The following is a 14090-nucleotide window of genomic DNA, read 5'->3' as shown; positions in this document are numbered from 1 at the left end:
GATATCATTTCAACTTATTAAACTTACTAATACAGTATTAATCAAAATTAATATTTGAAAAATAGTAAATCATTTTTGTATTATAAAAATGTATTTAGTCATGAAAATAAACATCAGAATACACTAATTAGTGATTATTTTCGTCGGAAAATACAGAGAGAGAGAGAGAGAGAGAGAGAGAGAGAGAGAGAGAGAGAGAGAGAGAGAGAGAGAGAAGAGGAGAGCTGTGCTAAACTATAAAGGATTCTTATCATAGTATGAATTTTTTTAAAAGGGTTGTAAACTCGGAGCGTCGGAAGCGTCAGCGTTGTAACCTCGGAACAAGCGTCGTAATCCAGGGCGGATTTTTCAGTGAATATTTATGAAAATGCGTCGTAACCTCGGAACGTCGTAAGCCGGAACCGTTGTAACCATGGGACCGCCTGTGTATATATATACAGGCGGTCCCCGGGTTACGACGGTTCCGGCTTACAACGTTCCGAGGTTACGACGTTTTTCTTTAAATATTCAATGGAAAAAATCCGCCTGGGTTACGACGCTTGTTCCGAGGTTACGACGCTGACGCTTCCGACGCTTCGAGTTAACGACGCTTTTAAAAAACGCATACTATGATAAAAATCCTTTATAGTTTAGCACAGTATATTAATAAAAATAAGTTTCTGGTTAGATTACAACAAAAATTTTGAGATTATGATGATTTTCGACACTTTTTATGTTGTATTTTTCTATGTTTTTTAGTGACGCCTCATATGCGGAACTAGTTTCCGAGCGAATGAATACATACTAGTTTACATATAACAGTCCAAAAGCGCAAATAATGAAAAAATCATTGCTTGTTTCCAGTAATAATAACAAAACGAAGTTTCTGGTTAGATTACAACGCAAATTCCAAGTATCCAAAGAGAGACATTATCCAGTAATTTGATCAGAGAGAGAGAGAGAGAGAGAGAGAGAGAGAGAGAGAGAGAGAGATGAGAGAGAGAGAGAGAGAGAGGAGAGAGAGACAGAGGCGTCTTCCGACGCTCCGAGTTAAGGACAGAGAAGTGTTCATTTCGTTAAACGGCCTCTGACTCATGCCAGTAATGTTTTGTTTGATACTAATAAATATAAGCCTATTTAAAGATACGTTTATTTAATTAGTCTATATGAATACGTAAATAGTAATCAACTGTTCTTGTAGCCCTCAATATTTGGCAAAATCGAAGTATCAAAGAGAGACATTATCCAGTACGTAATTTGATCAGAGAGAGAGAGAGAGAGAGAGAGAGAGAGAGAGAGAGAGAGAGAGAGAGACGCTTTGGCAACAATGGTCTCGGGGGTTTTTATAGCTTCCTTCTGCTTGATGATCGTGGATATTGTAGAAGGATTTCGACCATACTCGTTTGCCAAATCGACGATACGAACGCCACGTTCATGCTTTGCTATAATTTCATGTTTTGCTTCCATCGAAATCATTTTCTTGGGTTTTTTTCTTATCACCTGCTTTGTCTTTAGCTTTGAGACCCATGGTTAATAATAAAATAGACAAAATAACACGAAAAATAGGCGCAAATACAACGAACTAAACAACGACGTGTTAACATGCAGCACCAACAAACAAACAGACTGAACGCCATTTATCGGTCACCTATACAACTAACACTCATCGCAAAATCGTATCTCAAATATTTCGTTGTATATCAAAGCTTGTATTTTCGCAAATTTTCTGTTGTATCTCAAAACATTCGTATATTAGGGCAATCGTATGTCAAGTTTCCAATGTCATTTGATCAGAGAGAGAAGAGAGAGAGAGAGAAGAGGAGATGATAGAGAGAGAGAGAAGAGAGAGAGATGACGAGAGAGAGAGAGAGAGAGAGAGACGCTTTGGCAACAATGGTCTTGGGGATTGACGTAACGTTTATTTTCTGAACAGATAGGACAGAGAAGTGTTCGTTTCATTAAACGGCCTCTGACTCTTGGCAGGAAATGTTTTGTTGATACTAATATATAAGCCTATTTAAAGATACATTTACTTTAATTAGTCTATATGATACGTAAATAGTAATCAGCTGTTCTTGTAGCCCTCAAGATTTTGCAAAATCACTCCAGGTTGTACATAAAACTTCAAGAATGTAGTGTCACCAGAGGATTACAATAGTTTTACCTTCAAGAACCAGCATTCTTTTATGAAAAATAACTCCAGGTTGTACATAAAACTACAGGAAACAACATGTAGTGTAACCAAAGATTACAAGTAAGGTTTTTATAACTTTTTATTAGTTTAAGACATATTTCCAAGCGTCGTTCCGGCTTACGACGATTTTCGGCTTACGACGCTCTCAAGAACGGAACCCCCGTCGTAACCCGGGGACTGCCTGTATATATATATATATATATATATATATATATTATATATTATATATATATATATATATATATATATATATATATATATAATAAAAGGAGCCCATAAAAACACCAAAATGTAGAGAGAAAAGTACTATATTTCAGAGACTGCTGTCTCTCTCTTCAGGTATATGAATGAGAAAAGTTTACAGAAAAGGTGGTATTTATACCAAGAGATTCGTCCACAAGTAAGCCAATTTAGGTCACCCCGCTGATAATCTTCCTTAATCTTCTTAAGCGTTGGTTTGAATGAACACTGCGTCGACGATGTCGGATGTCCAATTCCCTTTTGAGATGTTCATTACCTGCTTCTCTTTTATTAAGGCCTTAATAAAAGAGAAGCGCAGGTAATGAACATCTCAAAAGGGAATTGGACATCCGACATCGTCGACGCAGTGTTCATTCAACCAACGCTTAAGAAGATTAAAGGAAGATTATCAGCGGGGGTGACCTAAATTGGCTACTTGTGGACGAATCTCTTGGTTATAAATACCACCTTTCTGTAAACTTTTCTCATTCATATACCTGAAGAGAGAGACAGCAGTCTCTGAAATATAGTACTTTTCTCTCTACATTTTGGTGTTTTTATGGGCTCCTTTTATTAGATGGAATTCTGTTGTTACAGAACACTTTTACCAGTCATAATATATCATATACCCCCCCCCCCTTATATATATATAGATATATATATATATATATATATATATATATATATATATATATATATTTATATATTTTATATATATTTTATATATATATATATATATATATATCTATATATATATATATACGTTATATATGATATATATATATATATATATAATATACTAGATATATATATATATATCTATATATATCATATATATATATATACATACACAGTAGTAGTACCTCGAGATACGAAAGCCAATGCGAAAAATTTTACTGCTCTACATACGAAAAGTTTTCAAGATACGAAAGGTTGTTGCTGTAAAGTCCCGAGATTCGCCCGGACCACCGAGAACAATTTTAAAACTCCCGCGCCGCCAACTGAGTAAACTCGCCACCATCCTCCCGCTCTCCCATTGGTTCCTGATGCTAGTCACCCCATAAGGTCCTGCTCTCCTATTGGTCAGCATCTACCCCTTGTGCTTTAAGTATTCTATTGGTAAAAGGTTGCTGTAAATTGAAAAACTTATTCATACAATACATTTAATACAAAAAAAATACATTAGGTAAAGATAGAATAAAGAATAGAAATGAATGGTTATTATACTGTTTGGTAGTTTCAGTAGTTGAAGAGAGATAATGAAAATTTATGGCATACGGTGTAAAAGTGATTGCTTGGCGATCGTTCGATACTCGTAAGTGCTGGATGTAAACAGATGTTTGGAAGCTTTTTTTTGTTTGTTTATTATAGTAAATGGTTACTTAATAATTATTTGAAATGAGTACATGCAATACATGTTTATTATAGTAAATGGTTACTTAATAATTATTTGAAATGAGTACATGCAATACATTAAAAAAAAAATTGTGAATTAGATATCATAAAATATAAAATAAATCAGACTGCCAACAAATACTACATATTTTTTTTAGAATTCTTCTTCTGTTTTATTATTACGTTACGTATACGTATGTTTCATTATAGCTGTCAGTATCTCAGTATCTCCATTAGGTAAAGATAGAATAAAGAGTAGAAATGAATGGTTATTATACTGTTTGGTGGTTTCATTAGTTGAAGAGAGATACTAATGACAATTTATGGCTTACTGTGTGCTAGGAAAAATGATTGCTTGGCGCTCGTTCGATACTCGTAAGACGGGTAAGAGCTGAATGTAAACAATCGATTGGAAGGTTTGTTTTTTGTTTGTTTGTGTATTATAGTTAATGATTAATTAATAATTATTTGAAATGAGTACATACTGATTATTTATACATTTTATTGGCCTATTCTAAGCTTTTAGCTCTTAGGTTTAGATGTCAGAATCATAGACTAGGCTACAGTAGCAACCGCTAACATAGGCTAGGCTTATTGCTAAGGGACATATGCTAAAGTCCTAATATATACAGTAAAAATGGGGTTGAACATTACATGCAGTTAAATATTACTCAAGTATGTACAGTATTTTGCCTTTTTGGAGTCATATTTCTTCCGTCGTAACCCTAGGAAAATATGTGTTTTATGCCTGGAAATATAATTTACTGGGGTGTTTTTGGAGGGCCTTGGAATGGATTAGCCATTTTACATGTAAAATGTGTTTCCAAGATACGAAAAAACTCATGATACGAAGGCCGTCTCGGAACGGATTAATTTCGTATCTCAAGGTACCACTGTGTGTATATATATATATATATATATAGATATATATAAATAAAATATATCGGTATAATTTTAAAAATTAGTCCGTTTATCACATATTTACTCAATGATATTTGATAGCCAAAAGCTCAGGTAACTCATGTTTTGAGTATTGTAAGGATTTTGTAGATTTATCATATGCCATATCAAATAACAGTACATAATTGTAATTTACCTTTATTAAGCTCTGTGTACACACACAAAGCTTTGGATGAAATATTTATTAGAATTTTAATGTGGATATATTATTAATATTAAGGTGGATTACAACACTAGCAGCTTGTTCAGTATAAAAACAGCAGACAAGCGCACATACAATGCACATGGTACTTTTTTCAACTTTATTATTCATACTTTTATTGTTACATTCATTTTTTAATTTAAAAGCTTACTGAACCCTACTCAATACTTGCTGTAAAGAAAATGCAACATAACAAGAGACAGGAAAGAATGTGATAGATTTTCACATAAGTAAACCTGGTTAAGGGGGTATTGTGTAGTCTGTATAAGTGGGTCTTGGGATCTTTGACAATGCACATCCAATGTTATGCATCAAGTACTAGTAAACTTTTAATTTTCTGTGCACCTCTATGGGCTCCTCTATGAAAGAGCCTGTGCTGGAATAAGGCCAGCTTAATCTCCAACAACTGTGCATCATTACTAATTAAAGTAGTAATTGAAATGTATAAGTTAATTAACAAGACAGCAGAAATGTTGAACTATTGATTGACCTACTGTATTAGTGGCAATAGAGTAACTTATAGGAGTTTATAGGGTGTGAAGCTGTTTATTTGATTTAGGGCGTTACATTTGATATAAGGGTCTTGAAAACAAATTCACAACAAAAGGTGAGGTATTGCTGGGCTGTATTTAACTTGCAGCACTCTAATCAGTAATGTTTCAGGTTTTTTGGCCATCATCTTAGAAATATTGCCGTTGTTAAGAAATATCTTGGAGTGTGTTCTATTAACAATGTGTTTGTATCAAAATAGAGTGGTCTGTTGCATCTCTATCATAGTCTACCCAAGATGCAACTTAGTAATCTGCAAAAATAGAGTGGCAAGATTAGTAAAGGGTTTTTATCCTTGGGATAAGATTACCTCAATATTGTTTTGAGTTGCACCAGCTCCCTGTCAGAGTTAGCATAATAACGCATTAAGACTAGTTGTCCAAAATATTTGAAAGACTCGCTACATATAATACAGCCAACAGGTGGGGTCAATGCAAGGTCAGCTATGGATGGTTTCAAGATATCTGAGCCAAGATGCACTTTGAATGTTGGTTTCAGATAGCTCCAACTATGTATAAACTCCCACTGGAAATGAGGACTGAAAATATTAAGATATTCAAGAACAAATTTAAGACCTTATTCTCTGAGTTTTGTGACAGTGTGGCTTTGACAATTAGTATGAAGTATGTTGTATTAATCTCAGAATGTCTCTATACATTTGTCTGTACAACAAGTGATTATGCAGGTCACAGAGCACAGGAAAAGTGGGGCATGAGAAGAAGCAAACTGTAAATCATAAAAGGTTAAAGACATGTGGCACAATTCATAATGAAGGGCAAAGAATCTTTAGTTGAGCTTTTAACCTTTTCCAAATGAATAATTTCAAGTTAAATCTTATGAACTGCCACTCCCCGTACTGTAACTTTGCAACTAAGGAAATTACATATAGATGTAATCAGTTGATTATTTTGCCAAGACTATTAATTGATCTTGGAGATATTTTCATAAACAATTTGTCTACATTTAATTGACTGCTAATGGGAATTTTGGGACCTGTTACTTGTGTAATGCAGAAAGGAAAATAATGCACCTAGTGAAATGTACTATTCATCTAGGAATTTGTATATATTCTTGAACATTATAAACAACATATGCATTAGCCCATAAATAAAGTTTGTCACAGATACACATGCGACATATGTAAAGGTTCATACTAAGCAATTTGTACTTTCTTGCCATATCACATGATAAAACAAATAATTTTACTTCACCAAACTATTTTTATGTATTCACAGCATGAGTGCAGGAATTTGGTTTTGAGGATATACAGTAGCAAAAGTTGTAATCTTTAGTGACTCTAGAAGTGCTATAAAAATTCTTCAAAACTTTTGTCCAGAACTTTTCTTGTACAAAAATGCTTTCCATTTCATTAGTTATGTGAATATGATGTAAATTTGATATTTGGTATAACCATGCTCATGTGGGTGTAAGGGAAATGAAGATGCAGATGAAAGTAGCTAATGTGGTGGCTACAGTGGCCAGATCAAAAATTATCATTCTAATTTATGTATTTTTTATCCAAAAGCTGTCATCTTTAATAGATGACAATATATGAAGCATTAAACAAACTTGTCATTAGGTTAAATTATTGTTCAGAACAAAAAGAAAAGTGCATTGAAGTAATTCTGTCCCATCTGTGAATAAATCACAGTCCATTGACCCATGATTATTTAATATATATATATAGATATATATATATATCTATATAATATATATCTATATATATTACTATATATATATTTATATATTTATATATAATATATTAATTATATATATTATATTGTATCCACCTGACCCAGTCAAAAGTATTTCATGTGAATGCCAAAACTTTTAACCAAGAATAAATGTCAAGTTTTGGAAGCAGATCAGTCAAGAAAGAACTTGGATCACTAATCTTCAGCTTCATGATTTGCCCTTCATGTTTTGTTGCACTGAGGACACATTTTTCCTTTATTACCATATAAATAGAGTATTCTTGCAAGTTTTAGGAGCAATACTTGTCAAGTCATATGATGCAGGACCCCACCCCCAGAATTGCTCCCACTCTTTCTTTGCCAAATGACTGTGCTAAGGATCATGTTGTAAGAACCAACATTAGGATGTTATTATAAAAAATGAAGGTTCTTAACTTATAATTTCAGGTTCTTGATGGACTCTCAGGTGGAACGATGGGAGGGGCTCAAATTCATGAAGTAACCGACTTGATTGATTCAAATAATCCATCTGCCATTCCTGAGATCTTTGCACCAGACCCAGCAAATACTGCTTTGGAAATGGAAGAAATCCCTGTTAATGAACCTGAGGGGTAAGGTTGGAAACGAGAATATGTATACGTATACATATACATACATACATACATACATACAAACACACACATATATATAGTTGACCCCCTGGATTCGCGTTCTCCTAATTCGCGGATTCACACATTCGCGGATTTCTCTTCGGAACGTTTCCCCGCGGAAATTTTGCATATTTGCGTTATTTTTCTATGAGAAATATCCATAAATTCATGGGGTTTTTATCAATTTCATCATAAAATGCACTTTTTGTGATAAAACTATTTAAAAACCAAGTATGTATAATAATTTTTAGTGGGTTTTTCTTGAGACCAAATTACAATAGCCTAACTTTATCTCATCTAGTTAAGTTTAAAAACAGCAAAAGAGAATGATGAAAGTATGGTTTTAACGTTATACTCGTTGCATAAACGTAAACAGCCATGAACAACAGAACGAGAAACAATTTATTTTTCTAAGTTCAACTGAATTAGATAACAACAACATCCATTTGACTTGTATTTCAACCATTGTACTATAGTAAACAATTACCATAGTTGTTATAAATGATGTTATGTAGAATAGGACTGAGATATCTTAATGTAATAACTTTATCCATTATAGATCAAAGAGTAATAGTGCAATATACTGTTAAATTTAAACTAGTTGTAGCTGAAGCTGAAAAACTGTTAAGCTGCTAATGACCATTATCGTGCATCGGCAACTAGGCTTAAACTCCAGTAAACATATGCCATCAAACACAACCGTAGATGAAATTGAGATAAAATCATTTTAATCAAAACTACTGTGCTTGAAAGAACACATTTTACTGTTTGTTGGTTTTACATCTGTAAAAGATAAATAACGTAAAGTTCGTATTACGATGATATAAAGGAAAATTGAACTGAATCACATAATTGTTTTACTCAATAAACATGCCGCATGTAATCTGTTAAAAAAAAAAAGTTCACGATCACGAGACATATTAGTCATATTTCCACCTAAAACACAATGTACTATAAGGAGAAACGACCTGTCTCATATAAGTCAAGTATCTAGATATTCGTTTATGCTAAGATATTCGTTTATGCTAACTAGAAGCAAGAAAATTCGCTCAGAATTGTGTTAAAATATAAAGAAACAAACTCGTATTCACTATCAGCTGACTTCCAATCCAAAACATTGACCGCTATGTTAGTAGTATTTTAAAATACAATAATATAAGAATACATACGTATTATTGGATACAGTGAAATAATGTATTATCTTTTAGAAAGATTTATGGAAAAGGTGCATATTTACTTTTTCTTCTTTACTTATTTTAATTTTCATCATTATGCCATCTACGTGGCAGCAGCATCTCGAGCTTGTACAGTCGTACCTCAATTTTTTGCTTGTGTAACAAGCAAAAAAATCGACCAAGTTGCACAGTTATATTTTGTACTTTTATCCCATGGAAAAAACAAACAAATTGCAGTGTTGCAAAATTAAATGTATACGCAAGTTTTGTCTTTTAAGATCAATTTATGCAACAATTGTAAATATAATGTTATAAAAACGTGATTCAATTATATAAATTAAAATTTTATTCTTTGGGCGCGACTGAACAACCTATTCTCTTCATATCATTTATGTACAGAAAAAAAAAAACTACCCTGATATACATTTTTCATACACATTTTAAACATAAAAGTATGAAAACTTTTTAACAAAAAGCTGAAGTTTCATTAACAAAAGGAGTCATAATTAGCTCCAAAATTAATAAAATACAACCACATGAAGTCTTTGTAAATGCATTTTTCGGAACAGAGTCGGACAAGAACGAACATGAAAAAACATCCTCTGATAACGTGGAGGGCAGTTACAAAAGCTGCCTTAATTTGTATCATATTTATGTACAAAAATAAAAATACCCTATACATAATATATTTTCATACACATTTTAAACATAAAAGCATGAACATTTATAAATTGACACATCGATCGCTACATTTGCACTTTTAACTATATTCTCAGAAGAGCGGCAGGCAGCGACGGACAAGAATGAACATGAAAAAACATCTGATAATGTGGAGGGCAGTTACAAAAGCTGCCATAATTTGTATCATTTATGTACAGAAATAAAAATACCCTGTACATAATACATTTTCATACACATTTTAAACATAAAAGCATGAACATTTTTAAATCGACATATTGATCACTAAATTGGCATTTTTTTAACTCAATATTTTCAGAAGAGCGGTAGGCGGCAGGATTGGACACATTCATGGGCATAAAGTTTATCATAATACCTATGTACTAATAACTCAATAAAAATTTTTAATATAATTTGCATAACCTTATGGTCTGAACGTTATTTCTACATATGTATGTATTCGTTAGACATAACGGCGCTGGCAGCTCTGTTAGCTGAAAATTATGCCGTAAAAAATACCTTAAAATACTTTATTTTTTAAGTAATATTTTTGACGACAGCCGTAAAATCGATTCGACACTAGTGGTTGCCCCGCTAACTGCAGCTGCATAAATGCTTAAAAAATCACAGTAGATGCAAATGACTTCATTAAATAGGCAAATACCACAGGAAAATGATAGGCAGAAATCCAAGCACTTTCATCTTTACTAAGACTGTCAATGTCTTGGTAAGAGGTAAGCGCTTGGATTACTGCCTACCATTTTACTAAGACTGTCAATGTCTTGGTAAGATGTAAACGCTTGGATTACTGCCTACCATTTTCCGTGGTATTCGCTTATATATACATACATACACACATACATTATATAATATAAATATATATACATATACATATACACATCACAGGCAGTCCCCGTTGTATACACATTACAGGCAGTTGCCGGGTTACAACGGGGTTTCCGTTACAACAGGGTTTCTGTTCTTGAGACGCGTTGTAACCCGAAAATCGTCGTAAGCCGGAACATCATAAAAAATCATAAGAAAACCTTACTTTTAATGCTTTGGGTGCATTCAAAACTATGTAAATTGCATTCTTATTGCATTTTTCATCAAAAATACCTTCAAATATTGATTATTTTTCAAATTTGGTGTCATATTTCTTGTGCCAGATCAGCGTTGTAGGCGTTGTAACCCTGGAACATGCGTCATAACCCTGGAAATAATTTCTGATGAATATAATTGAAAAGCACCTTAACCTTGGAACGTCGTAATTTTCGGTTAACAGCGCTGCTAACACCGTTATGTCTAACGAGTACATACATTTGTAGAAATACCGTTCAGACCATAAATGTTATGCAAATGATACTAAAAAATATTATTGAGAGTTATTACATAGGTATGAGGGGTAAACTATATGCCCCTGACACTGTTCTATGCTGAAAATATAGAGTTAAATAAGTGCAAATTTAGCCATGGATGTGTCTTATTTATAAATGTTCATGCTTTTGTTTAAAATGTGTATGAAAATGTATTACGTATAGGGTATTTTTATTTCTGCACATAAATATGATACAAAGGCAGCTTTTGAAACTGCCCTCCAATTATCAAAGAGGACTTTTTTTCATGTTTGTACTTGTGAGCCGCCGCCTGTCGCTCTTCTGAAAATATAGTGTAAAAAAGTGCAAATTTAGTGATTGATATGTCCATTTATAAATGTTCATGCTTTTGTTTAAAAGTGTATGAAAATGTATTACATATGGGGTATTTTGATTTCTGTGCATAAATATGATACAAAGGCAGCTTTTGAAACTGCCCTCTACGTTATCAGAGGATGTTTTTTCATGTTCGTTCTTGTCGGCCGCTGCCTGCTGCTCTTCCAAAAATAATTAAATAAGTGCAAATTTAGCGATCGATGTGTCAAATTTGATAAATGTTCATACTTTTATGTTTAAAATGTGTATGAAAATGTATTATGTATAGGTTTTTTTTATTTTTGTACATAAATATGATAGAAATTACGGCAGCTTTTGTAAGTGCTCTTCACGTATATCAGAGGATATTTTTTCAAGTTCGTTCTTTTCCACCACTGTTCCAAAAAAGGCCTCACAAAGATTTCACGTGGTTATATTGTATTAACCCTTAAACGCCGACTGGACGTATTTTACGTCGACATTTTTTGTCTCTCGGGTGCCGACTGGACGTATTTTACGTCGACATACAAAAGTTTTTTAAAAATTTGCGGAAAAATACTTTTAGGCCTACCAGCCAAAAACTCCTGAATCACGCGCCTTGGGGGATGCTGGGAGTTCACGGATCAAGGTGTTGTTTTGTTTACAATCGTTACGCAGGCGCGCAAGCGCGAATTTCTTTCTTGCCGCACTAAAAAGTATCTGTGACACATCTCGGAAATTATTTCGTCACTTTGACATAATTTTTGTACCATTTTAAATGGTACTCATGATTGTAGCTTTTATCATTTTTGAGATATTTTCATATAAATAACGATAAGTGCCAAAATTTCAACCTTCGGTCAACTTTGACTCTATCGAAATGGTCGAAAAACGCAATTGTAAGCTAAAACTCTAATATTTTAGTAATATTCAATCATTTAACTTGATTTTGCAACTAATTGGAAGTCTCTAGCACAATATTTCGATTTATGGTGAATTTATGAAAATACTTTTTCCTTACGTCCGCACGGTAACTCTTCCGAAAAAATCATACATGCGATTGTGGTAATGTTTGCACCATTTTAAATTAGCCGTTACATAAAGTTTTATATATGAAAATGTGCGCAATTTCATGCACAATACAACTAAAAACAACCCATGGTTGTAGCTTTTATCAATTTTGAAATATTTTCATATTAAAAATGATAAGTGACAAATTTTCAACCTTCGGTCAACTTTGACTCTACCGAAATGGTCGAAAAATGCAATTGTAAGCTAAACCGCTTATATTCTAGTAATATTCAAGCATTTACCTTCAGTTTGCAACAAATTGAAAGTCTCTAGCACAATATTTCGATTTATGGTGAATTTATGAAAAAAATAACATTTTCTTTACGTCCGCGCGGTAACTCTTCCGAAAAAATTATACGTGCGATTGTGGTAATGTTTGCACCATTTTAAATTAGCCGTTACATAAAGTTTTATATGTGAAAATGTGCGCAATTTCATGTAGAATACAACCAAAAATAATTGAAGGTTGTAGCTTTTCTCATTTTTGAAATATTTGCATATAAATCACGATAAATAGAAAAAAAACCACGTTCGGTCAACTTTGACTCTACCGAAATGGTCGAAAAACGCAATTGTAAGCTAAAACTCTTACAGTCTAGTAATATTCAGTCATTTATCTTCATCTTGAAACAAATTCGAAGTCTCTAGCACAACATTTAGATTTATGGTGAATTTAAAAAAAAATCTTTCCTTCCCTCCGCGCGCGGATTCTCCGCCACAAATCTCCGAAATGCGTACGTTCCATTCTCGGAATATTTGCTCCATTTCATATAAGGCATTTCATAGAGTTTTATATATGAAAATATGCGCAATTTCATGTAGATTAAAACGAAAAATATTTGAAGGTTGTAGCTTTTCTTATTTCCGAAATAATTGCATATAAAAAAATATATAAAAAAAATTCGACATTTGGTCAACTTTACCTAGTCAGATATGGTCGAAAACTGCATTTGTAAGCTAATATTCTTACAGTATAGTAATATTCAATAATTTGTCTTCATTTTGAAAGAAATTGGAAGTCTCTAGGACAATATTTAGATTTATGGTGAATTTTTGAAAAAAATATTTGTTTACGTCCGTGCGTTACGAATTCATGCATTATTTTGTGATATTATTTTCTGTGTTGCTTTTATCGTTTTACGATGTGTTATATACCAAAATGATTGCAATTTAGTGTACATTACAATGAAAAAAGAAGTAACTCGTTACCTTTAACCGTTTTGCGCACAGCGCGATTTGAATACAATTATATATGAAATTTCGTTTTTGCGCTATCATATATCTCATTATTTATATATGATAATGATAATTTTTTTCATTTCTGATGGTTGCATACTAAACTTCAGCCAATGACAAAAAAAGGAGCCAAAAATGAACTCTTAATCTTGAAAACTAAGCGTGCTGTGATTTTTTGAAAAATATATTTTTTCCGCTTCCGTGCTCACTCTGAAACACTTCCGGCACACGGGAGACATTTTTTTTTTTACCGCTTCGGCGTTTAAGGGTTAATTTGGGACTTAATTATAACTCATTTTGTTAATGAAACTTCAGCTTTTTGTTAAAAGTTTTCATACTTTTGTTTAAAATGTATATGAAAAATGTATTACAGGGTATTTTTTTTTATTTTCATACA

General features: G+C 32.8%; 1 protein-coding gene across 6 annotated transcripts in view; it reads left to right on the top strand.

The window, feature by feature from the left end:
- The window catches only part of LOC135196277 (heat shock factor protein-like), a 340110-nt gene that overhangs the window by 113271 nt on the left and 212749 nt on the right, over positions 1–14090 (top strand). For all 6 annotated transcript variants that reach the window (XM_064222984.1, XM_064222983.1, XM_064222982.1 and 3 more), the window contains exon 5: positions 7661–7824. In XM_064222984.1, the coding sequence (XP_064079054.1) occupies positions 7661–7824 (164 nt within the window). The remainder of the gene's footprint in view (positions 1–7660; positions 7825–14090) is intronic.

The sequence above is a fragment of the Macrobrachium nipponense genome, chromosome 17, assembly GCF_015104395.2.
Source record: "Macrobrachium nipponense isolate FS-2020 chromosome 17, ASM1510439v2, whole genome shotgun sequence".
NCBI classification, from domain to species: domain Eukaryota; kingdom Metazoa; phylum Arthropoda; class Malacostraca; order Decapoda; family Palaemonidae; genus Macrobrachium; species Macrobrachium nipponense.
The sequence above is the reverse complement of the archived record's forward strand: the minus strand, read 5'-3'. Positions and strand labels throughout refer to the sequence as shown.